Here is a 23348-nt window from a genome sequence, read left to right on the forward strand (position 1 = left end):
GGTGAGATAAGTCGGTGATGCTGTTCTGCGCATCCTGCCTACAGGGAGCTGACTGTAAAGCGATGCCTGAACAGCTACAGCCAACGTCACGGTGAACACCTGTACCATTAGCTGGCAGTGGTAACAGTCATCCTGTACCGAAATAACCATCAGAGGGCACTGCAAAACATGCTGTGCTAAACACAGTTATGCAATAGCTGTGTTGGAAGCTTTCATGTGCATGCAAGTTAAAAATCCAAAGTGGAGAAGTTCAGCTGCATAAACTGACTCATTAATGATTTCATGCTGTTATTTACAAGTGTTTTGAGTTCTATTTCTCTCTCACACACACTCCTGTTTACAGCAAAGCTATAGAGATGACTTCTCTTTTTAAAACACAAAAGAATTTTCTGCTTATCTTCTTGTGGTTTTATGATGACTTATTGTTGCTACTAAGAAAACAGTAACAGAAACCGGACTCTCTATCCTGTTTGCTATTGTAATATTTGGGAAAAAATTGCACCAACTGCAACAAGATCTTAAAAAAGAAAAGGCGTTGATGTTTGAACACTTGAAGTTGTCAAGTATAAGACTTACAAGAAAGCTACATGTTATGTAGCAAACCACAAAAAGGCAATAGTTTTTTTTCAGGCTAAAGCCCTCTATTGAGTACAGACTGCTTGTCAAATACTCCCTCTCTGGAATACTAATTTCATAAAGCGAGGTTATTTTTTGTTTTTAAACTTCCTGCTTCAAAGGTGAAAGTGTCTGAGATCACCTTTTCAGTGTGCTTGTAACAAGTGGAGCCAAGGTATAAGTAAATATCCTAGTAGTGTATAGAACCCATAGCGTCTGGAAATCTGCCCCCAAAGTTTATGAAATTTTCCATTAATTTTCTGAACGTCAAAGGGTGTTAGAAAAAAACTCCTGTTGAGGAAGAAATGTCACTGGTGCTCTCAGTGACAGAAAAACAAAAGGAAATGTGAGAAAAGACTATAGAAGACTTGGACAAAGGCAGATTTTAGAGGAATGTATAAAAACTAATTTTCCATTCTCCCTACATAGGTAGGGCACTTGGAGTAAGAAGTCAGGAGACATCCATATCACCACTGTGGGGACACATGTTACTGGACTGTCACTGTTCTTGGCCATCCAGTGAAGGACCCACAGCAGCTCAGGACGCAGAAGCCAGTTCCCGGTTCTGCGATCATGGCCTCAAGGCTACCGAGTCTTCTCTTTCTTTAAGCTTTGTTTCCCTTACACCCAGATGTTTCTCAGTTGCAAACCCACTTGGTTTTATCCTCTTAGGAGAGGTCCATCCACTATCTCACCTGCCCCCACCTTCTTCTCTCCTAAATACTGATGTCCCCTGCTCTGGACAGCTGTTCTGGTCTCTTGATTCTCCCTGTGTTCCAATCCTATCACTCCTACTTCTAGTTCCTTCTCCTGCCCTTTATTTGCTCTTATCCCTCTGCCTTTATATGCTTTTCTTTCTATCAGCTTTTATAGTTTTCAGTTCTGAACCTTTCTTGGAGCTCATCTGTGATGTGAATTTTACCTTCTTATTAAAGCATTAAAAAACCCCCATACCCGATATATTCCTGTTAAAATGCAATAAAAAATTCAATTATATTGTGCCTTGGATTTTTGTTGTAATCCTCATATTAAAATTTGTGTTCAGTATTAACAAAATTAAAGTCAATTTCTTTACCAATGAATTACAGGTAACATAAATAAAGAAGAAAAAATGAACTACAGATATTGTGTAGATACCGTGCCTTCATATTATTATACCCATAATCGGTAAATCTCATACTAATGAGCTACAAGATTTAAATGCGAAGAATGTGTTTAGTGAATTATTGTCAATCAATGTCTATACAACAGGGTAAGAATAATCTTGAATGGCAATACACCTATTATTATAAATTCCTAAGTACTTCATTACTTCAAAATGTCACTCTCAATTTATAGAGTAACAGATAAACATCTTTCAACTGTATACCTCACTGCATCTACTTCTGTGTTATTGAAACACTGTTTTTGAAAAGTCTTGTCATCACTTACTCATTCTGCATTGTTCTGAATGGTGATTCAGTACTGGCGTACTTCTGGTTAAGGCTGCTTTTCAATCTCCTTTTAAACGTATACATTTAAGATATATCAATCTATTTTTGTTTTCTACCTATGACTTGGAGCTGGTCATTGGGAAAAAATCTGATTGTCATTTCCTTGTATGAGTATATTAAGCTGTATAATACCATTGTAAATCTAAACGGTTACTCATGACTAACATTCAGAAAAAGGAAACAAATTGAAAATTACAAGACCAATAAGAAGGAGGTTTTTTGAGAGACCCAAATAAATACACAAAGAAGATTTAATGTTTTTAATTTCTGATGATGGAAGAGACACTAAAACACATCACACCCAACTTCATTGGCTAAAGAAACAGCTGGTTAATTTTGCAACCCCAGTGATCTGTGGAAGCCAGTAGGTACCTGCCGTAACTTTCAACGCTCACCTCATCCTTTATGTCTTCCTGCTGCTGGGCACTGAAGATCTCCATTGCAGCCATCAGCCTCATCATTAGCTCATCCACTGTTGTGTTACCTAGCAACAAAGGAAGATAGCTGAACTTCATATCATTAAAGTTATTAAACAAAAAAGAAGTCATTTTAGAATTAATCCATACGAAATAGCCAGACAAAAAAGAAAAAAAAAGAGTAGAAAATGCAAGTATCTCAGCAGAATGCTTTTAGTTTGCCTTGTTATTGAAAATTTGAATTTTTTTATATATATATATATTTTTTTTTTTTTTTTTTTTTTTTTTTTTTACAAACAAATGTTGATCATAGGCTAAAATTTTAGGTGGTTCAATTCTGAACAATTGCTTTTGTGCTTGCATGGAATAACTCTATTTTTTCTTTTAATCACTGATGTTAAATGAAAGTAATATATCCTGGGTTCCCAGACATGAAATTGATTTTACAGTTTTATAATTCCCAGGTATAACCAGGGAGACTGAAGCAATTGCTTAGTCAGGTAACAAAAGATAGGATGTTGGCAGCAGCATCCAAGTGGATTGGTTTAAAAAAAATGGAAAAACCCAGAATACAGCGATCGAATGGATGTGTGCGCACACATTTTTATTCAGGTATAACTAGTAGTAAAATTTCAAATACTATAATATATTCTCTTCAGTGTATTTACTTCTGATAAAACTTGTAAATCTAATAACAGCAGAAAAGTAAGTCATCTGTGTATATATCAAGAATACCGCACATGCATAGGAAAATAGATATCTCCTCACATTTTTCTACCAGCGTGCCTTCAATCTTCAGTAAGACAGAGAGATTAGTTTTAGTTCCTACCAAGATGCACTCAGTCTTTGGTTTCTCTTCCTAAGCTGAAGACTAGACTACCCATTAGAGTCACTTGTCATAGTAGTTAAAAGGTCTTAGACCATGAGAAATGGTCAAAAACTATAAACTCTTAACATCTGCCAGCCTAAACAGCCTTTGAACCCTAGCAGAACAATACCAACAAGAGCTAGATTTATACTGGTGATGCTGGTCAAAATTTTAAAAGGAGTAAACTAAGCAGAAGCCACAGTACCACTAAAGAAAACAAAACTGTCCCTGTAGTTTCCAACCCCAGAAAAAAAATATAAATCGAAAGCAAACTTAGACAGTCTGCATTTCAGTAAACACCACTGGGACTTAAGTTTCTATATTGTTGTATCTTTTCTGTAAACATGCCTTCTCACTCAGCCCTGAAAAGCCCTCATTGTTCCCATTTCTAGCATTTGCTACCTTAGCAGAAAATGTTATCCCACATGCTACAACACGCATGACTTCAGAGACTACCATTCATTTCAGGGCATATTGTTAAAAGATACCAGTGTCCCAATTCATGGGAAAATAACAAGCACAGCACATTTGATTTTTGTTAAAGGATAAATTTAGGTAAGGCTGCAACAGATGATCACTTTACTTTAGTTTAGTTCAAAAGATTGCAGAAAACCTGACAAATCATTAAAACTTGATGAATGCAATGAAATAATTTGGATTATTTTATAATATAAAGCTGCATTGTATTATGACTTTGAGTCACCAAGTTGCTAAAACACTTAAGTAATTTAAGCCAGTAAGCACCACTGACTTCAGTGGGATAGCACAGGTGCTGAACTATGCTGCACAGTTATAAAAACAAGAAAATCTATTTATAAGATTATTTGTATGAATTAAGTTTTATAAGTGACAGAAGTACCAGGAATTAGTGTTGTGCTGTACCTTGCACTAAGGAGACAAAATCCATGCAAAATTAACAATTTTGTCCATAGGAAGGAGCACTGCAGATACCTCAAGAAAATCATTAATCCCATATGCAGGAAGAAACAGTAATGCTGTCTGCAAAAGGCAGTATTTCCTGAGGCTGAATTTCCTCAGGAAAATAAGGAGATTAGAATAAAGACTGCTAGATATAAGCAATAAATAAATGAGGACACGGTGTCATCAAGGCAAACTTGTGGAGAAAGCAGAAGAAATGAGAGGCAGGCATTCTTTGATGTATTTTAATTTGAAGAGTTACTGAGAACAGCAGTCAAAGGGCATCACTCCACATCTAAGTCATCTTGCTGTCAGTGAAATCAGAGGAATGGTTATGTCAGAACTGCTCATCTAAGCCAGAAAGCTTCATTTATGTGAGATTATATTAGTAACTTAATTCTGATCCGATTTGTGGTCTCAACACTACAGGCAGGTCTGAAAAAGCAACTCACGTTCAAATGAGAACAACTCACGTTGCCCGCTACATGCAACAGGAGTCCACATATTAACAAGGAACTATGCGCAAAGAACTAAATGCATTCTGGCACTACACAAAAAGTGTAGCCAAAATCTTTTGGAAATCAGGGATATATCTGGATATAAATTTGGAAAACTAACTGTAGCTCCTTATTTAGGAAATTTGGCTTCTACTTTAAAAAAAATGAAAAACTTAAACTATGATTCTACTACAGTCATGACAACTTCGATCTCTAATACCATGTTAATTAATACATTTATGAATAGTAGCTATTTATATCGTGGCAACCAAAAGTTTCTTTTGTGCAATAAATTCATATTCTGAACATCTTAAAAAAGAAACAGTTAGCAAAGATGTCTTCTAACATTTTCAATACTCACATAAGAAATACTCTTAATATAAAGCGAGAACTGTACCTTGTATTACATTCAATACTTCATTAGATGATCGTTTTCCCATAATAATAAGGAAAAGTGGAAACTGGTCTGTCTTCTGAGTTCGAATTGTCTGGGCTACAACACTCCCGAAGTGTCTAGTGCACATCGTCAGAAACCTATGTGGGGAAAAAAAGAAATAGTTAACATTGTAAAGGTGTTTCTGAAGTTAGTTTTTAAAACATAATTATGCTAAATTCAGCAGTTTAACTGAGTGTTACCTACTGTTTAAGATCTAGGCTCCTGCATTCAATTCTAGAGCTCTTTATCCCTTTTTATGATTAAATTATGAGAATATTTACAAAGATGATAGACCCCAGATTGTCTAAATTAAAACAATTAATAACCAGTTGAGACAGTGATTTATCTGATGGAGAACTCCATTTCCTGTTACACTATTCTGCAGGCTACAATTCAAAACTAACTCCCCCCAAATAATCATGCTAAATCAATTGTTAAAAACTTCTAAAGAGAAACTAAGTAGAGTCATAATCTAATAAATATGGCGAAGTATAAAAATAGTATAATTTCATACAAAAGCATAATTTAATAATGAAAGATCAATAAATTGCTTTTATCAGTCACAGAATTAAAACATGGTACTTCAGAATTGTGTTTTCGTTTGTACTAGTGCCCTGCCAGTGACATACTTAGTAGTGTGGTCTAAAAAACAATAATTCTAAGCTTTTGACCAAAAAAAGCTCTTGGATATTAGCATACAGAAGTCTAGCATTAGTATTCTTAACACGATCTTGAATAAATGAAAAAACTGATAAAGCTTTTCTCTTCCATTAGAGGACTGTTTGAAATTAGCATTTCTTTCAAGAGAAAAGGGTAGCTTATGATATGTTTTCAGATCTGATGGTAAAAAGTAAATGTCATAATAATAATGAATTATGAAAGACCAAATGCAAATATAGAATGCTTTAATAAGATCCAATTTAATAAAGTCTGTAAAAATAATAGACTTTTAATAACACGGGTCACAAAAGGCAAAACAGTGGAAATTCTGAGGACTAGCCACTGGTACAGGCTTATTAATTCTTAATTATGTTCATGAAAGGCAACTTAAATCGTGTGTTTTCTTATGCCTTATGATAATATTTTAGGTAACAACTACTCTGAAATGTATGCTCTAACTGAAGAGCAAAGTCCTGTTGTCACATGCATTAGAAGCCAAATCTATTTGAAAAGACAAACTGCACTAAAATGTCAAGTGCTCCAAGTAATTTCTCAAAGATACTGAAAAGATTCAAAATTGTAATTTTTTAATCAATATATATTGTATTTAATAAAATGGCTAAAAATTGATAAGCTTGATGAGTACAACATTGGACTTGTTTGAGGCACCTGAAGTATAAATAAAAGCCCTCCTCAGAGACAATTTGTAGTGTAACTATGGCCATAGTTGGATGGAAGGCAATGAGCAGGGGTAGCTAGTGAGTATTTCAAAGCCATAAATGTTACTGGAAAATAGCTTTCCTTGCCTCCTTGATTCTCTGTCTTTCACAATTCAGAACGATCACACACAAAGACAATGTCAAGAACACCAAATAGAGACTGCTATATCAGAAATAGCTACGTAGAGACATACCATCTGGTAAAGATAAAATAAAGTGTCCTTAAAGTCTGGACATATAAACTCTTAAGCTAAATAATGTTTTTTGATGTTTGCTTTTCAGGGTGGGAATACGTAAGTGAAATCTTGGCCTCACAGAAGTCAATGGTGATCTTCCACAGCAAAATGACTTATGTGAGTTCAAGGTTTCACTCCTGGAAGTAATAAAGACAGTGGACCATTGAACTGAATTCCTGAAACTTGTATATTAAAACTGTTTAACAGTCTTCAACACACCACAGAAGAAAAGCACTCAAGTTTCATAGGAAAACAAAATATTTAACTGGAGGTGAGAAAGTGCTGTAGAGAATAATGCTAGAAGGAACAAAACTAAAGAGACTATTACAATACTGTTTGCACTAGTCAAAGGTGTTGGTTTGGGTTTTTTGTTTTGTTTTGTTTTTTAATCAATTCTGTATTGAGTCAACCCATAACTCAGTCTCAAAATATGCTTTTATAGGTATGGGTTTTGTATGCAGAGAATTCTGAATGAAGTAGGTATTTCAGTATGTTAAAAGATTTCCCCAATATTTTTTTTCCAGAAGATGAATTTTTATATGTGGAACTTCTGGCTGACTATATAGAATCTAACTGATTATGATACCTTGGGCTCCTCTATAATCAAGGCTGGGAACAGGTTTCAACTCCCTGGCTTCAGAAGATGGCATGTCATGCCAGGCTCTTGTAAGGGTACACATACTTTCCTGGTTGAGTAACAGCAGAAGAGATGCCAGATGCCAACATCTCCCATCATGGTGGTCTTTTTTCTCGAGGCCACTTCTTACAGCCACTGGTCCCATCCGCCCTGCTCTTTCCAATTGCCTCCCTTCATCTGCCGCTGTCGCAATCTGCTCAGCTCGCAGGGACAGCAGCCAGCTCGCTCACATACCAGTTACAAGAGCAGCTCATGCCAATTCTGACCCGAATGCCACAGATTTGCCATCATTCCCATCAGGCAGCCTTTGTCTTTCTTGAGGGAGGAATGAGAAACAACTCTTCTTCCCAGCACTTCCAACTTTGAATAATGAATGTCCAAATTACAGCATGGGCAGCTGCAATGACGATGTTTGGGGGGGATGAATGACCAGCTGGTGGTTATCAATGCGTATCTTCAGAGCAGAGTAAATACACACAAGAAACTCTTCTCACTAACATGATCCATCAAAATAGATCCTGCCCTTTGGAACCAAGTAAGACCCCACTTGTCTGTTGAACTAAAATGTAGTAAAGCCAACAAAAATGTGAAGGTACTCAAATGATGCAACACTGAATAAAGAGATAGCAGCAGCAATCTCCAACACGTACACCGTATAACTCCTGTTCACCAGTGATTACGCACTCACACACATGCTCTTCACCAGGTCAGCGGTAAATGCTCAGCAATTACTCATAACACGTCTCTTCTTTTCATTTTACTAGACGGATAGGAATTGAATTTTCATTCATGAACCCCATTCAGTTTTTCTCATACCTTTTAATAGATCTTGCAACTACTTAACTAATTTCGCTTTTTTTTCCCTCCTTTTCTGCCTTTACTGATTCGATATTTGCAGACCTTTTTACTTTCTTCCACATTCATATCCAGGAAAAAAAAAAAATCTCCTCTGTGCTAATATTTACCATCAGAAGTATGTGAGTAGGATCAAAACAATTTGGTGCAATAACCAGTATCTTACTCTGTACATCACTAACAAGGGATTTTCTTACTTTCATCTAAACAGAAGTGTGCCAGATCTTTCAGTGGCATCTCCAGAGCTGCCAAGAGAACTGCCTGTGGAGTGCATCAAAGAGCCAGATGTCCCTCCAGGGAGAACTGTTTTCCACAACATGCTGGATTACTGTGATCTCCAACCAAAAGTGGAAATAGAGGAACGCTGCCAGAAAGGGAGGGCAAATGGCACCCTACTAGTCCTTTTATTTTTAAATTACAAAAATATTCAAAGACAGAGAAGTATGAGAAAGGCAAAAAAGCATTTTATGAAGGAAAATCCATTAAAAAAAAATCTCAAAAGTTACAAGAATAAAGCTCATCAAGAAAAGTAATAGTTTTGGCAGACAGCAGCATTTCTTTACTTCTTTCATGACTCGCTTGCAACGAAACCAGCAGTTATTAAAGCTACAGAATAAACATGGACACTGACCATGGCTCGACAAATACAGAAACAAACCCTAAAAAAATTACAAACTTATCTTAATTTTTTAAATGTAGATTGAACAGGTATTAATTCTTTAGACATAGTTCACTCCTTAGTTAAAAGCAGCACACAGGAAACATTATTCTGGTGAAGATGTTAATTTGGGGGGTTGCTGATCACTGCACAGCAGTTATCACTCCATGTGCACTCTGAGATAACCTGTGTGAAGAGTTATCATGTTTGTAGTGTGTTAGTTTCCCAGAGAAGAATGTTACCATTCCCTACCAGCTAATATGTGACACTTTACATTAAAATACACTCCTGACATAATTTTTTTGTAATTTTATCATAAAATGTAACTTATTTAATATTACTTCAAAAAAGCTCCTAGAAGGCAATTATGAAAAAATAACAGCTTTAAAAATCTACTGAAAAAAGTTTAAAATATTACTGAGTCTCAAAACCAAAGGGAATATTTATTACAACTTAAGTCTGTGGTCTACCATAGCTCCTGATCTCAGATATGCTACGTAGAACTTTGTAAATGCTGGGGTTTAGCAATAATACGTTTTTGTGAGAATGTGCAGCTTTTAATTTTTAACAAAAAAACTGGCCACCTCTGGCTGCAGTGCTGATCATCAAAAGTGTTGATCTCAGAGCTCAGTATTTTTTGATCTCTGGAAAGCTTTTGATCTATACGATACCTATTTACACCACAAAATATGTATTGCCTTTTGTGGGGGTGAGCCCAAAGGAGAAAGCCAGCCCCCAGGTGGGAGATGGCAGCTGTTCCCAATGGGAGGTGTTTCATCATTACAATGACTGGTATTATCTCATGGTTTCTTTATGTATCTCCTGCTCAAGTATTATGTTGTTTCACATTTTTGTTATTCATATGGACAGGATCTACTGCAGTCAAGTCTGGATCCGTGATTACGCAAGTTCCCTCCTTACCACACCATGAATATGAACAAACAAACAAAAAAGCTATGATGCTAAATACTTTAGAAAAATGTAAATATTCCTTTAATATTTCAGTTTAAACAATTTAGTAAGCTAAGGGCATCTCTGGTGCCCAGTCCCTAAAGGGGGCACAAGGCAGAGGCGTTCGTTGGCTCCCAAACTGTCATGTTGTATTTTCCAATGTGAACTGGTTCAAAGTGATTCCTACTCCTACCTAATAGAGGATGAATTTACAAAGAATTGAAGAACTGAAGAGGAATTCAAGAAAGAACTTAGCAAAGAATTGATGATTCTGAGCAATAAGAGTCCTCTGCTGTCGTGTTTAACCCCAGCCAGCAGCTAAGCACCACGCAGCCGCTCCCTCACTCCCGCCCCCCCCAGTGGGATGGGGAGGAGAATCGGGAAAAAAGGTAAAACTCGTGGGTTGAGATAAGAATGGTTTAATAACTAAAGTAAAATATAATACTAACAACAATAATAATAATAGTAATGAAAAGGAATATAACCAAAAAAAGGAAGGGGGGGGGGGACGGGGACGACCCAAAAAACCCCCAGTGATGCAAAATGCAATTGCTCACCACCTGCTGACCGATGCCCAAGCAGCGATCCGCACCTCCCGGCCAACTCCCCCCTGTTTATATACTGGGCATGATGTTCTATGGTATGGAATACCCCTTCGGCTAGTTCGGGTCAGCTGCCCTGGCCATGCTCCCTCCCAGCTCCTTGCACACCTGCTTGCTGGCAGAGCACGGGAAACTGAAAATCCTTAACTTAAGATAAGCGCTGCTTAGCAACAACTAAAACATCAGTGTGTTATCAACATTATTCTCACACTAAATCCAAAACGCAGCACTGTACCAGCTACTAAGAAGAAAATTAACTCTATCCCAGCCAAAACCAGGACATCTGCATTTCCATTAAAAATCACAGTGCAACGCAGCACTGCTGCCTGCTGCCCTTGGCCTTGATCCAGTGGAAGGACTCTAAAAGAGCAGAGGAATTCAGTCTCCTTTCTCTTTCCACTCAGAAAAGTGGCAACTGGCATGGCTTTGAAAGACATGGACACCACCTACCAGTCATCACTGAAACCAAATACTAACTACTCGATGCCTGTCCTCCGTTGTGGTATCAATTTTCAGTTACCTATTGGAATCAAACTGATGATACAATCTGATAGGATGAACAGCTCTGCATACATCCCCAAATCAATCTATCTTCTCAAGACATCGTGAATAAAATGTGTCAAGCAGTCATGGCATAGTGTAGTTGCAGAAAGAGTAACTAAATCTAAAATGCTAATTCTAGCTCTTTTTTGTTAATCAAGTAAACCTGCAGAAGGAAACTAATGCAGAGCAAGCTGCGTATCATACATTGTAGTGGACTCCTGGAATGTGCAAAGAAGGACACCTGATGCTACATTTTGAATGTTTTTTGTACGTTCAAACAAAAATTGAAAGCTCTCCTTTGCTTTTGCGTTTCTTAAATTCTCCCCAGCACCTTAAGGTTAATTAATAATTACATTAGCAAATCTGTCTAGCGCACTAAAGGGCAAATTCTCTTCCATACAGAGAGAATTCTGCTCTCAAATGTATAGATAAAATGTATTACAATAAATACAAAAAATTGCATAGGATTTTAGATCAATTTTTCCTTATTTTCTGTACCAACATAAATAGCAGAGATCTGGTTATTTGTTACAGTCTTACCCATAAATATTCCTGTAGTTACTTTTAATTTTCACACATTGGTGGGAAAACTTTGGAAAAGCTCTTCCTAAAATGAGGCCCTTCGGCACATGATGCCCACCATGCTTCTTGCAAAGGACTCTAACAGAAAGGCTGCACTGGAGATGTTTTTGCTATATCATCTCAGCCTGAAGTCCTGCTCAAAAAGCAGCAGCGGGACAAAATCTGATAACCTCTTCTAAAATATCTATTCCCTTTCAGTCTGAACTGGTGTTTAGTCCACAACCGGGATGATTTTGGGCCAAAAAACGCGTGATTTATTTATGGCCGGGTACTTCCCAAGGCCAACCTTACTTTAAGAAACTTTAGAACTTCAGAAATGGGTGTGAAAAAAAGGGTAACTTTTCTTGAACATGAAGAAAACAATGATGAATATTATTAAATATGCAATATTTCTGATTATTTTTAATAATAATTATATATTGTGCAAAGTCAACATAAGACTCATTAAAATGTTAATGTAAAAATAACATTTTGGTATTAGGAATTTACACTTTAAAAAAAAGTAAAAGCTGAGATCATGAAATGGTATATTAAAATAAGCTTGCTATCCATAGTGTCCATAGTACAGAGTTATTGTCTTACCCACATTAGTAGGGTCATAACTGTTGACTCAAACACAAGGGGGAATGAGCAACTGATACAAGGCATGGTTTAAAGATGTATAAAGCAGCCTGAATCAAATGATGTGGATATCCTCTTTAGTATCCACACACTAAATATCCAGGGATTCAAATGTAAAAACTATGATTTTATCCACTTTTTCTTTATGTGAGAGTAAAGCCTAGATGAGTGGGTTATCTCTCTCTTCATAAAACATGGAAGATCTAATTTCATCCTGGCAAGGTTCAAAGAGATTAGATAAATACTTTATAACCCCGTTTAGTCTAAAACACATCCCTCTAGAAACTCATTAATCCATCCTTTCAGATACCATGGGACACTGGACAAAATCATTGGTAAAAGTATAAATAAAATGTACCTGGACCCCTTGCTAAAACGCTGTACTAAAAATGGAAAACACAAGATGCGCTTGCTTATCAGTGGTAGTTTTGATTATTGCCTATCATATTAGAAAGGCATGTAATATATGATTTGCTAAGGAATATCCAAGGCTTGCTTCAGGTAGATTTAATAATAACCTAGATAAGAACAGAGAGTATGTTTAGTTACTTTACAGATGTTAGTAAAGTAGCAGAAGCTACAAGCACATTGGAAGTCAGTAAAAGAATCCAGATTAATCTTCACAAATCAGAGAAAGGTCCTGACAAGTAAAATGTGATTCAACAAGGTCAATGAAAGTCTCCAAGTAGGAGGAACAATTGCACAAATACAGAATAAGAATCAAGCAGTAAGGGAAGAAGAAAAGTCATGATGTGAAGAAGACAAGCATCATACTGGGGTGAGTAAACAGAAGCATGGTTTGTACAACGTGAAATAATCCTCTTTCTGTATTTAGCACTGAGAAGGCAGTTTTAGGCACAGGGCATCAGTAAAGATGTGGACCCATTACAGAAGGACCATATGAAGGTTGCAATAACAAATGTCTACAAAAGGACAAGCTACAAGGCAAGGCTGAAGGAATCACAGTTGCCTAGTTTAAGAAAATCGCAGGAAAACATAATGGCGCCATTTAAGTCCAAAGAACACAGCAGGAGAAAGGAAGAGAATACCTCACTGCCTACTGAGTGAACCAAGATATAATTGTCATTGATTGCTGCAAGAGAAACTTCAGTTAAATACTAGTGTGAAGTGCCTAAAGGGAGTGAAAGTCCAGTACTGGAACTGGTTATGGAGAAATGCTGAGAAACCTCCCTCACACCAAAGATTAGATCAGACAACCACCGGTCAGGAATGACGCAGGTACAGATGAACCTTCTGGCCAGGCATGGACTGAACGCTGTTATCTGCAGCTCTCCAAGACCCACAGACAGTCGGAACAGTAACAAAAAGGAAAGGCAAGAGATCAAAGCAGAGTCATCCTAACCTAAAGGAAGAGGATGGGCACGTGCACTTCTGCAAGGATTCTTTGTCCCAATAGGGCATCCTGCAGTACCAAGGAGATTCATTCACGCCTTTCAGCTGCATTTTGGTACAAACAATTCTGACTCTGCCAGCTCAATGATTTCTTCTGATGGTTGACTTAGATGCATAGATGCAGCTAAATTTCTCTACAGCTTCAATTCCATCCAGCATTAGACTTCACTGGTGCAGCTGTGGACTCCTGTAGTTAGATGGACCTGTGAATGACTTCTTTCTCCTTCCTCAGAACAGTCCAACAAGTCTGTCTTGACTACCTGTTCTTCCGCCTTCACCTCTTTTGCACAGGACACTACAGAGTTTTATTCTTTCACCTCTTCTGTTCAACAAACTTAATAAACTAGGCTGTAGTTTGAGTACAGTGGGATAGAACTTGCTTTAGGATTTGGTTTTATAGTGGGGACTTAAAATATATGCTTACAAATGTATCAGTTTAGTTAATTCCTGTGGTTTTAATAATTTTTTTTTTCAGATGACCTTAAGGCATCACTATAGGCATATAAAATGAGGCACTGAAAACCTTAATCACATCAACGGAGAGACTACTTTCTATTTATAGTTGAATATTATGGAGATATCCATATCTTACTAATCACGATCAGATTAAAATGCATTCTCTGCTGGTTTTTAGTTTTCCAAATTTGGACATTTTTAGACTACTAACATGAAATTACCTTGAAGCACATAAATATTTAAGCAGGGATAGTTTACCTTTTCTGGTGGGTGTATAATAAACAGTTTAACCATCATCTATATACAGGCTGTTTTGTTCTCCATCTAAAGAGACAATCACCTTTTATCCTTTTCCTTTTTTCTTCGTTTCAGTGCTATTAGGAAACTATTCACAAGTGCAACCCCGAACAATACTATGCAGTAATTATGACTAGATAACAAAGAGATGCGAACAATTACTGAGCCCATTTTGAAACCCTACACTAATAAAGTCATTAGATGCTGCCCTTGCCATGAGCCTTCTAAAAGCTTCTGAAGTTACAAGAACACACGGCATTGTTCGTTAGGACAATCGCTGCTGGCAGAATGCAAACCTTGAGTTAAACCATGCTGCAAATTGATCTTGACATTCTGTTAAGACTGCCACTAAAATCAAAAGCAAAGGAGAAAAGGAGAAAATGAGCGGGTGGGATGTAATCATGGAACAGAAGGGTTCCTTCCTCACCTTCTTTCCTCTTCCTCCTCAAAACAAACCATAGGGAAAATGACAAATTTGCCTGGTGTTTGAGAACCTTTATTTTTAAAACACTAATTAGACTTTTGACCTGTTTTTATTGACCGGCACTTTATTGCTATTAAATTAAATTAAATAAAATATTGCAAAATACAATAGAAAAGGTTTTCACACTGTTCTGTGAAACCTGTTAAGGATTTAGTGCCTAAAGAACACATCCAACAGTTTTGCAAGCAACACATACAGAATCTACGGTCACTCCTGAAGAGGCAGTGAGAAATTAACTCACCAAGTCCAGCTCTCACAGACCCCACACCTGCAATATATTTGCTGAAGGATCAAATAGGATTGGGGAGCTGGAGTAATATGGTCAACTGGTCTTCATCCAGGCATGCATCATTCAGCAGGTTAGTATTAAGGGTCAGCAACTGTGAATATGGCTAATTACTTGATGACGGAAATCGCAGGTGAAGACAACCTGCTGCTGAGAAGCACTTTAGTCAATTAACTCTTTCCTAAGCTTAAGTAAAGTGAAAAACTATCATTTGAACATTAAAACTAACAAGTACCTGTCATCAGAGCTGAGAAAAGTTGGCAACACCTTGAAATACAGCACCCAAGGGCAATGATATCAAAAGCTAAAAAGCTGCTACATACATTCGAGTCACCGTTCTATGGTTTTGGCACTGCTTTGCTTGGCAAACATTATGTACATTGGAAATCTGTTATTATTATGCATAATCTATGTTTGTAAATGCTCTGCGTACAAACATAAGGGTATGTGTGCATGTGTAGGTATATACGTATGTATATATATTCACTACATATCTGTCCTGGATACAAATACATTATATTAATGTATATTAATGAATTAACAAAAATAGTTAGGCATGTGCTTGCATACCTATATATATATACACCTCCCATACACACACACATAATTACATTAGAATAATGGTATTTAGTCAACTCTTTGAAGTCAGAAAGTGCCAGAACTACAGCTGCTCATGTCTGGTTGCCCTGCTTATCTATCCCATAACCTCTCTGGAAACCTGAGGAGTCACTTAGCCCTTGCGACAGGCCAACGCAGCTGGTGAGCTGCTGCAGCCGCATGCTCGGACCAAAAGGGAGGGCCAGAATTGTCAACACCACTGCTGTCAAACACCGCTACTACTGCCCTGACACCTCCCGTAAGTGTATTTCTGCTGTCTGGAGTGGCATGGTAGCAAATCTCCATAGCAAGCAATGGAAAGGAAACAGTAATTTCTAAGCTCATGATTCACCCCAAATTGAGTGGAATATAACAAGAAAGTAAAAGATATACCTGTAGCTTTGTGGGTTTCTTTCCTCCTTTGACCATGGACAACATAAATTACAAGAATATTCCAAACAGTTGCTCACTAAACTAAAGTCTAAACTATAGGTGATAAAGCTTTCACATAGATTCCTTAACAGTATTATAAAAACACCATGTTATTTTCCTAAATGAAGGCTAATTATTTTATTATATTATTTTGTGCCTTTTATTATGATTTTTTAATTCTAGTAATGAAAAGATTCATAATTTGCAGCACTTACCCAAAGTAATTGCTCCCTTTCCTGCAAACCTTATGTCAGAGGCAATTAAAAGCTGTGGAAGCCAAAACAAAACATCCTCTTAACTGTATTAACTACATTTCTCCTTCACTTTGACAAAGTAACAGTCCTGGGTGGCTATAGTTAGAAATTTTAAAAAATCTGACTCCCAAAGTCGTAATGCTTATGCTCTTGCACTACTGCTAACAGTTACCCTGGCGCTTGCACAGTGTTTTACTTCCAATCCTACCTACAGAACTCTCTTCACTCTGTTGCAATGGGTGTTGAAGAACAAGACTGAGAGATTCCAGCTGAAAAGTGCTAGTGCACAGTAATGCAGGATTCAAAGCATGTCCCGACATCTGTGTCAGCCGAGAAACATACTAAAAATCAGGAAAAACGACAAGATTTTGGAGCTGTTTTTGTTCTACAGTGTTCAGGATGGACCCTCATTTCATTAATTAGAAAAATGGAAACTACTATTAAGACTGGTTTTGGAACAGAATGACATCCATAGATGTCAGAAAGAGAACAGCAGAGAGCAAGAAAAAAAAATCAGAATATTCAAGATTTTTTGGCTTATATGAGGGAAGTATTTATATCTGTGAATTCATTCATGCCATGCTACAGAGTACTGAAAACCTGTCTTTTACCACTGACACTGAGGTGTTCCCTATTGATTGCTGTAAATAAAGTGGGCCTGATTCCTCTGCCTTCCCACCCTGGCTTTTCTACTAATGCAATTGTAACAGCACAAATAAGTTGCTCTTGCACTACACCAGCACGCAAAAAGCAGTTCCTTCTGTTGTTGCCGTTGTCTTCTCATCGTTCAAATAAAAAGCTACGTGCAACTGTATTCATAGGGATACAGAACAGAACAGGCTCCAAGACCACTGTTGTTGTGTCACATGATGAAGGGTAGTAATTAAACAGAGGTACTGAGTATTTATTTATGGGAATGCCCACAGTGCATTGGCACTTTCAAAAGGGAGAAGGAAGCATCATGCCCCCTCTGAAGAAATCACAGTCTAAGGAGCAGGATGTGACACTAAACACAACTGAGAAATTATTCTAATTCGAGCCAGCATGCCTTGTTTACCCCTTACTATTTTTTGACCTCACTGTTAATATGACAGGTTCTTTGTTGTTGTTAATAGAAAGCAAAAAATGAAGGCTTAAAAACCCTATCGTACTGCACAATCGGTGACGAGGTTCATTGAGAATAGCTATAAAGCCTTAAACAAGCCCTTTATTTTGTGTTTTAAGAAGTGTCATAAGGAGTTAATAGGACACAGCTGTACAGGCTCTTTCTAATAAGCAGCTTCTGTCGCTTTGGTCACCACAGGTGTCTCTGTAACCTGCAAACTCTTATTACTAGTGTATCAAAGTTGTGCTACTTAATAGATTTCTTTAGTAAAACACAACAAAGCAATTACATGGCTGTTGATCGTCAGTCATAAAAAAACCCCCTCAAACACAGTTTTTCAAAAGAAACTACACTGCAATTTTTTGTCATTGTAAAATAAAAGAAACTAGAGAATTAAATAGAAAAGCGAACAATAGAACAGCAGGCAGTCAACTGAACTTAGCCACTACAGATGGTTTAGAAATAGTGTTTCCTTCTACACCAACTTGTGGGATAAAAGAAAAGGAGGAGGCTCCTTACTGCCCATGAATGGCAATACCAAAAGACTTAAGCAACTTTCCAGTCTATGTATTTGGTCCCATGAAAGAACCTAGATGTTTCTTTTTCCTCTCTCTCTTTTTTCTTTTTAAAAAACTTTTTATCTGTTTTTGCGACTGCTGTTTTCCATAATCTTTAACTCTTCTCTAGAATAACTTAAACTAGAAACATAGCTGCTGATGCGTCCAATGACGAAATGCAGAAGATTGAGTGAGGAATTCCTGTGAAACATAAGTATCATTTAAAAAGTGTATCAGAAAAAGCAATTGTTCTGTTCTCCATGCTCACTTTCAGTAAAGAAATATTAACTATAATTTGCATATTTAAGAATAGGAATGCATGAATGCTCTATTCTAGCAAGCCACAAGAGAAAGAAACATAAATATGTGCTTTTAATTGTTCATTAATCAATGGAATTGTGTAAAAAAGTGGCAACCTTATCCCAGCCCAAATGACTGTTGCATCTTTTGTTCAAAAGTTAGAATAACTCTCATTATAGTAATATACGCAAGACACTATCCTGGCAAGCAGTTGTCTTCTGTGTAAACAAAGGTGATGAAATGAGGCCCAAGTCAGAAAACCAAACAAGTCTGATTTCTAAATATAGTAAGTATAATCATAAAATCATTATTTTCAATAGATTATGATACACTGATAACTAAAGGAGAGAGGTCTTAATATAAAGATAAGAAAATTTGTTGGTAACACACAAAAGATGTAGAAGGAGGTGGAATCTACAGTTTTTTCATTTCTTTACTCATCAGCAAAATGATGGCCTCTCTAAGACCTAGGATAGCTTTTATTATATTAAAACCTATCAAAATACCTAAACATTACCAAAGGGATGTTCTGTAAGAAAACTGTAGTTAAAAAAAGTTCATATGAATTGCAAGCTTTTAGCTTTTTGCATAATCTGTTTTTAATATTAATCACATGAATGTTATTTCTTTAATAAGATTTTCATTAACAACAGTAGTTATTATCCCAAACAGTTCTAATGCAGTTACACGTACATACATACAATTAGTGTCACATAATGGCAATGCAGTGCAAAACTGTGAAGACACGTTCCTAGAACTATGTTTGGCAAATAAACTAAAAAAAAAAAAAAAAGAAATTATTTCTTCAACTATTTTTTCCTGCACAGGAATAAGAAGTCACTTTGTAATGAAAACAAGGATGGTCCAACTCTCAGTGAACGTCAGCCAGCATGGCTTCATTGATCAGCTAAAAATGAGCATGAAGTTTTTAGTTCAAATAGATATCAAGCAACAAAAGATTCGATACACAGAGATGACACAGAGATAAGGGTCTTCCTTGAGAGAAAAGCTGCTCCGCTCACAGTCCAAAGAGTCTTACCTTGCTCTGTTTGCTTCTTTTGTCATGTCCCATGCCCAGGTTATGAAGTTCTGACTCAGATAGGAGACAATAGATTCAGCACAAAGCATTTGTGAGCAGAAGACATTGGTTAGTACACTTTCATCGTGGTGGAGGTAGATAGCAAGAAGCTTTCTCTGAAAAGACATGAGGAAAAGATCAGTGAAAACTTCCTCAGGCTATTTAATAATTTAAAATTACTGCTGCAGATTTGTGTGTTAGTACGCCCTATGGTATTTATCAAGGGTGCTGAGTATCTGAATGTGCACACCCAGGGGAAAAAAACCCAGTAGATTTCAAGTCCAATGGTCCATCCCTCCAAATCTGTAAATCTTCTCAATATTTTATTATGTTATTTATTAGCTTCCTAATATTTTATTTTGGGTACCAAAACACGATATATTATATGCTTAGAATATGAAAATAACTTTTGAATGAAAAACAAAAACCTTATTAACAGACGTAGCTTAAGAAATGAGTGAACTTTTTTGGCTTGCTGCCCAATAAAGATAACATTTGGAACAATTCCCTGAGCAAGGAACACACCTCTTGATACAACAGCATCTACGATACAAAACAAATATAAACAACCTGAAAAAAAAATGACAGTGTATTGTTATCACCTCTCTTCTAGCCAAATAAAGAGGAAAATGAGTAAGTAACAATACAGCTGCCTACAGTCCCAAAGCCTGCGACATTACATGCTGGATGTTTTGGCAGTTCTCCACCCAGCCGTATGATGTGGGGAGGCCCACAGCACATCAGTCTCTCACCTGCTTCGTCAGTCGATGTGTAGCTGGTCAAAAGGCCATGTGTCAGCCCAGCTGGCTACATCTCTTGTGGAGCTGAGGAGCAAGGTAGCCGCCCCAGCACTGCGAATATGTAAGACGCAAGGGAAAGGCTATGGGAGACATGGATCAAATCCCACATTGAGTTTGTGAGTGCTGATATATCTCATTGTAGTTACCACGTTAGCAAACACTAGATGTTGAGGATGGTGTTTGTGGCCTCTTGCAACAAAATATTCTGTTCCGTGTTCTTCTGAAACCCTATCAAGTAATATTTGAGCTTCACTGCCATCATAGAGCTGTGCTGTGTCCCCATGATAATCTCAGACCACCTTTTGGAAAGTGAGTCTATGTGTACGTAAATCTAGAAAGCAGACTGAAAAAAATACAGGGAAACTATGAGCTAGTTAAGGACCATGATCCTATATGTGGTATTCAATGAATTACAAATACCATTCAGAAAATTACAACTTCCCGTTCCCCCATACTCATATATATTACTTGCTTTATTTTAAAATCCTACTTGAACATATTTGCTGAGACAATATGGTAAATGCTATCTTCAGACTTTCATTTAAAGTCATTTCAAATCTTTTCATAAGAAGTAACACTGAACACTAGATATTGATGTGTACTGATATAGCAAGACATGGGATGCAATTTTGAGACAAGCTGTCTTTGTAAAAAACCTGTATGGCTATCACCTCATATACTGGCTTTGGATAAAACTTAATGACTGTTTATAAAAAGAAGAATACATTTGAACATTAGACTTTGGGAAAGGGATTAGCAATTTGCATTAATGTTTGTCTAATTTAATTTAAATGTTCTTCAAAACCACGTACACATGTGCCAGGAAGGGCCATTAATAAGCCCAACATGCAGAGATCCATATAAGTGCAGCCAACAATGTTGACTGAAACTAAACTTGAAAATCCAGGGCACTGATGCACAATATCAAGCAATAAAACAGCATTTCTGTGGTGATATTTAATTTAAAAAGAAGAAAGAGGCAGGGGAAGATCAGGCACTGTCTATTTTTGAGGATCAGCCATTCTGCATTTCAAAGCGTCTATCCCTGCAATATCCAGGTTACTGTGCTAGAATCTCGACTATTATATAGCAGTTGTAAGAGAGGGAGGGCAAAGATGTGTTTACTCAGTGATTAGGGCCTTAGAATAAGCCTCTAGCTCCTAGAGAGACAGCTCACCACTTATTCATTTGGACCAATTCACAAAGCCTAGAAAGATTAAACATCCATGCTGAGAAGACAAGCAAATGCAGACGGTGAAAAAGAAATAAAAATTCTTTAAAAACTCTGAGATGACTTCATTATTTTTTCCACAAGGAAACTTTAGGAAAGTGTTTAGTTAGAGAAAAACCCACATTGACCTCTCTCTAAACCCTTAATCTTTCCTTTGTGGTGGCACTGCTTTGTGGTAAGCGGATGGCTTTGCTCTCCTCTTTTCACTGGGAGCGGATAGAAAAAAAGGCTCTTGAGAAACACTTTTACTTCCAAAGAAACAACCCCATGAAACTGTTAAATATGAGATTCCATACAACGGAATGTTTCAAAATATGTACAGTTTTAGGCTTAAAGATTTAGGGACAAATTTTGGTAAACAGAACAGGCACATACACAATAGTCGTTTACACTGAGCTACTTTACAAGAGAATGTAATTTTTGTTGCATCAACAAATCTCACCATGCAAAGACTAAACTCCATCACGTATAAAAGACTGTACTTGTGCCTGATAATTCATCCAAAATGTTAAGGTCAGGCATAGACATACTGCTAGGACAAATGAAAAGAGGTAGCAGGAGGAACTGAAGTGCTGAAACATGATTTTGAAAAATCTTAGTGGAAGCCAGGGATATTTTTTCCTTGGAAAACTGCATTATTGCAAAAGGCTCACAGCTTGGAGTTTCTTGTTGTTGCTGTGTGGTTTGGGTTTTTTTTGTTTTGTGTGGGTTTTTTTGTTTTGTTTTTGTTTTTTTTACTAATCCATGGTAGTATATATTTATAAGCAGGTTTTTGTTGGTTTTATTTCAAGCCTTTGAAAAATCAGAGCAAATTCTAGGATTCTATGATGACTAATACTGGGAATTTTTTAGTCAGTACTAATAAAATAGGCTCACTGAACTGTTGAACAGTCTTGACTTCCATAAAAGGAGCCTACTAATGGAGCACTAGTCTGTTCTGTGTTGGATTTCTCAAAAATATAATGACTCAGGGGTTATATACTTAGCATAAAATGTTAACCAAGAAAAAAAAATCCGATGGGGAAGAACTTTTACTAGTGCCTATGAAGGTATGGGATACTGAAAAGTTTCTAAGTACTGAATAGCTGATGGACTTCCAAAGGCCTTAGGACTTCAGGAACTTAAGCCATCAAGAGATGTATTTTTCAGAGTATGTGGATGCTGAAGACCAGGCAGTTATACACTGGAATTTTCAGAAGGGGCCTGGATTTGCAAACATACTCGGGAGTGTAAGTCTCATCAATGTCAATAAGACTTAAGGTCCTAAAAGCCTGAACTCTAAGCTCCAGGTTTCATTTTATTTCAGAGGAAAAAGGGCCATGAGAAAGAGGTGCTAACTGTTTTCAGCATCTTGGCTATCTAAATACCTTAAAAAATCCAGACCTCAAGCATTTTTTTCTGCAATCTCTGTTGCATTCAGACTGCATGAGACTCAGTTAGCCATGCCTCTGCTCCCTTACCTCACACTCACTGCTATGTGTTTACAGCGAAGTGCTGCAGCCCTCTCCTGCCTGATTTTGATCTGTTGATGGAATATGCCCGGCACATGGCACCCTGGAAGGAAACGTGGGCTGTAGGTGGACACTACTGCAGCAAGGCAGCCCTGAGAGGCACAGTCCTCCCAGATGTCGCACTGCACCATGAAACCTCTCTGCCACATCATCCAAAGTACAGCAGCCTCCTGTCACATAAACTGATGCACCTGACCAAGAGATTTAACATGCACATACACTCCCACACGAGACAAACAT

The 23348-nt window shown here is 37.2% G+C and overlaps 1 protein-coding gene across 1 annotated transcript in view; it reads right to left on the bottom strand.

Moving 5' to 3' along the window:
- FAF1 (Fas associated factor 1) overlaps positions 1-23348 on the bottom strand; it is a 174469-nt gene that overhangs the window by 27551 nt on the left and 123570 nt on the right. The window contains exons 13-15 of the mRNA XM_050901028.1: positions 19528-19682; positions 5205-5341; positions 2504-2592 (exon numbers count right to left, since the gene is read on the bottom strand). Of these exons, the coding sequence (XP_050756985.1) occupies positions 2504-2592; positions 5205-5341; positions 19528-19682 (381 nt within the window). The remainder of the gene's footprint in view (positions 1-2503; positions 2593-5204; positions 5342-19527; positions 19683-23348) is intronic.

Source organism: Gymnogyps californianus, chromosome 8 (assembly GCF_018139145.2).
Source record: "Gymnogyps californianus isolate 813 chromosome 8, ASM1813914v2, whole genome shotgun sequence".
In the NCBI taxonomy this organism is placed as follows: domain Eukaryota; kingdom Metazoa; phylum Chordata; class Aves; order Accipitriformes; family Cathartidae; genus Gymnogyps; species Gymnogyps californianus.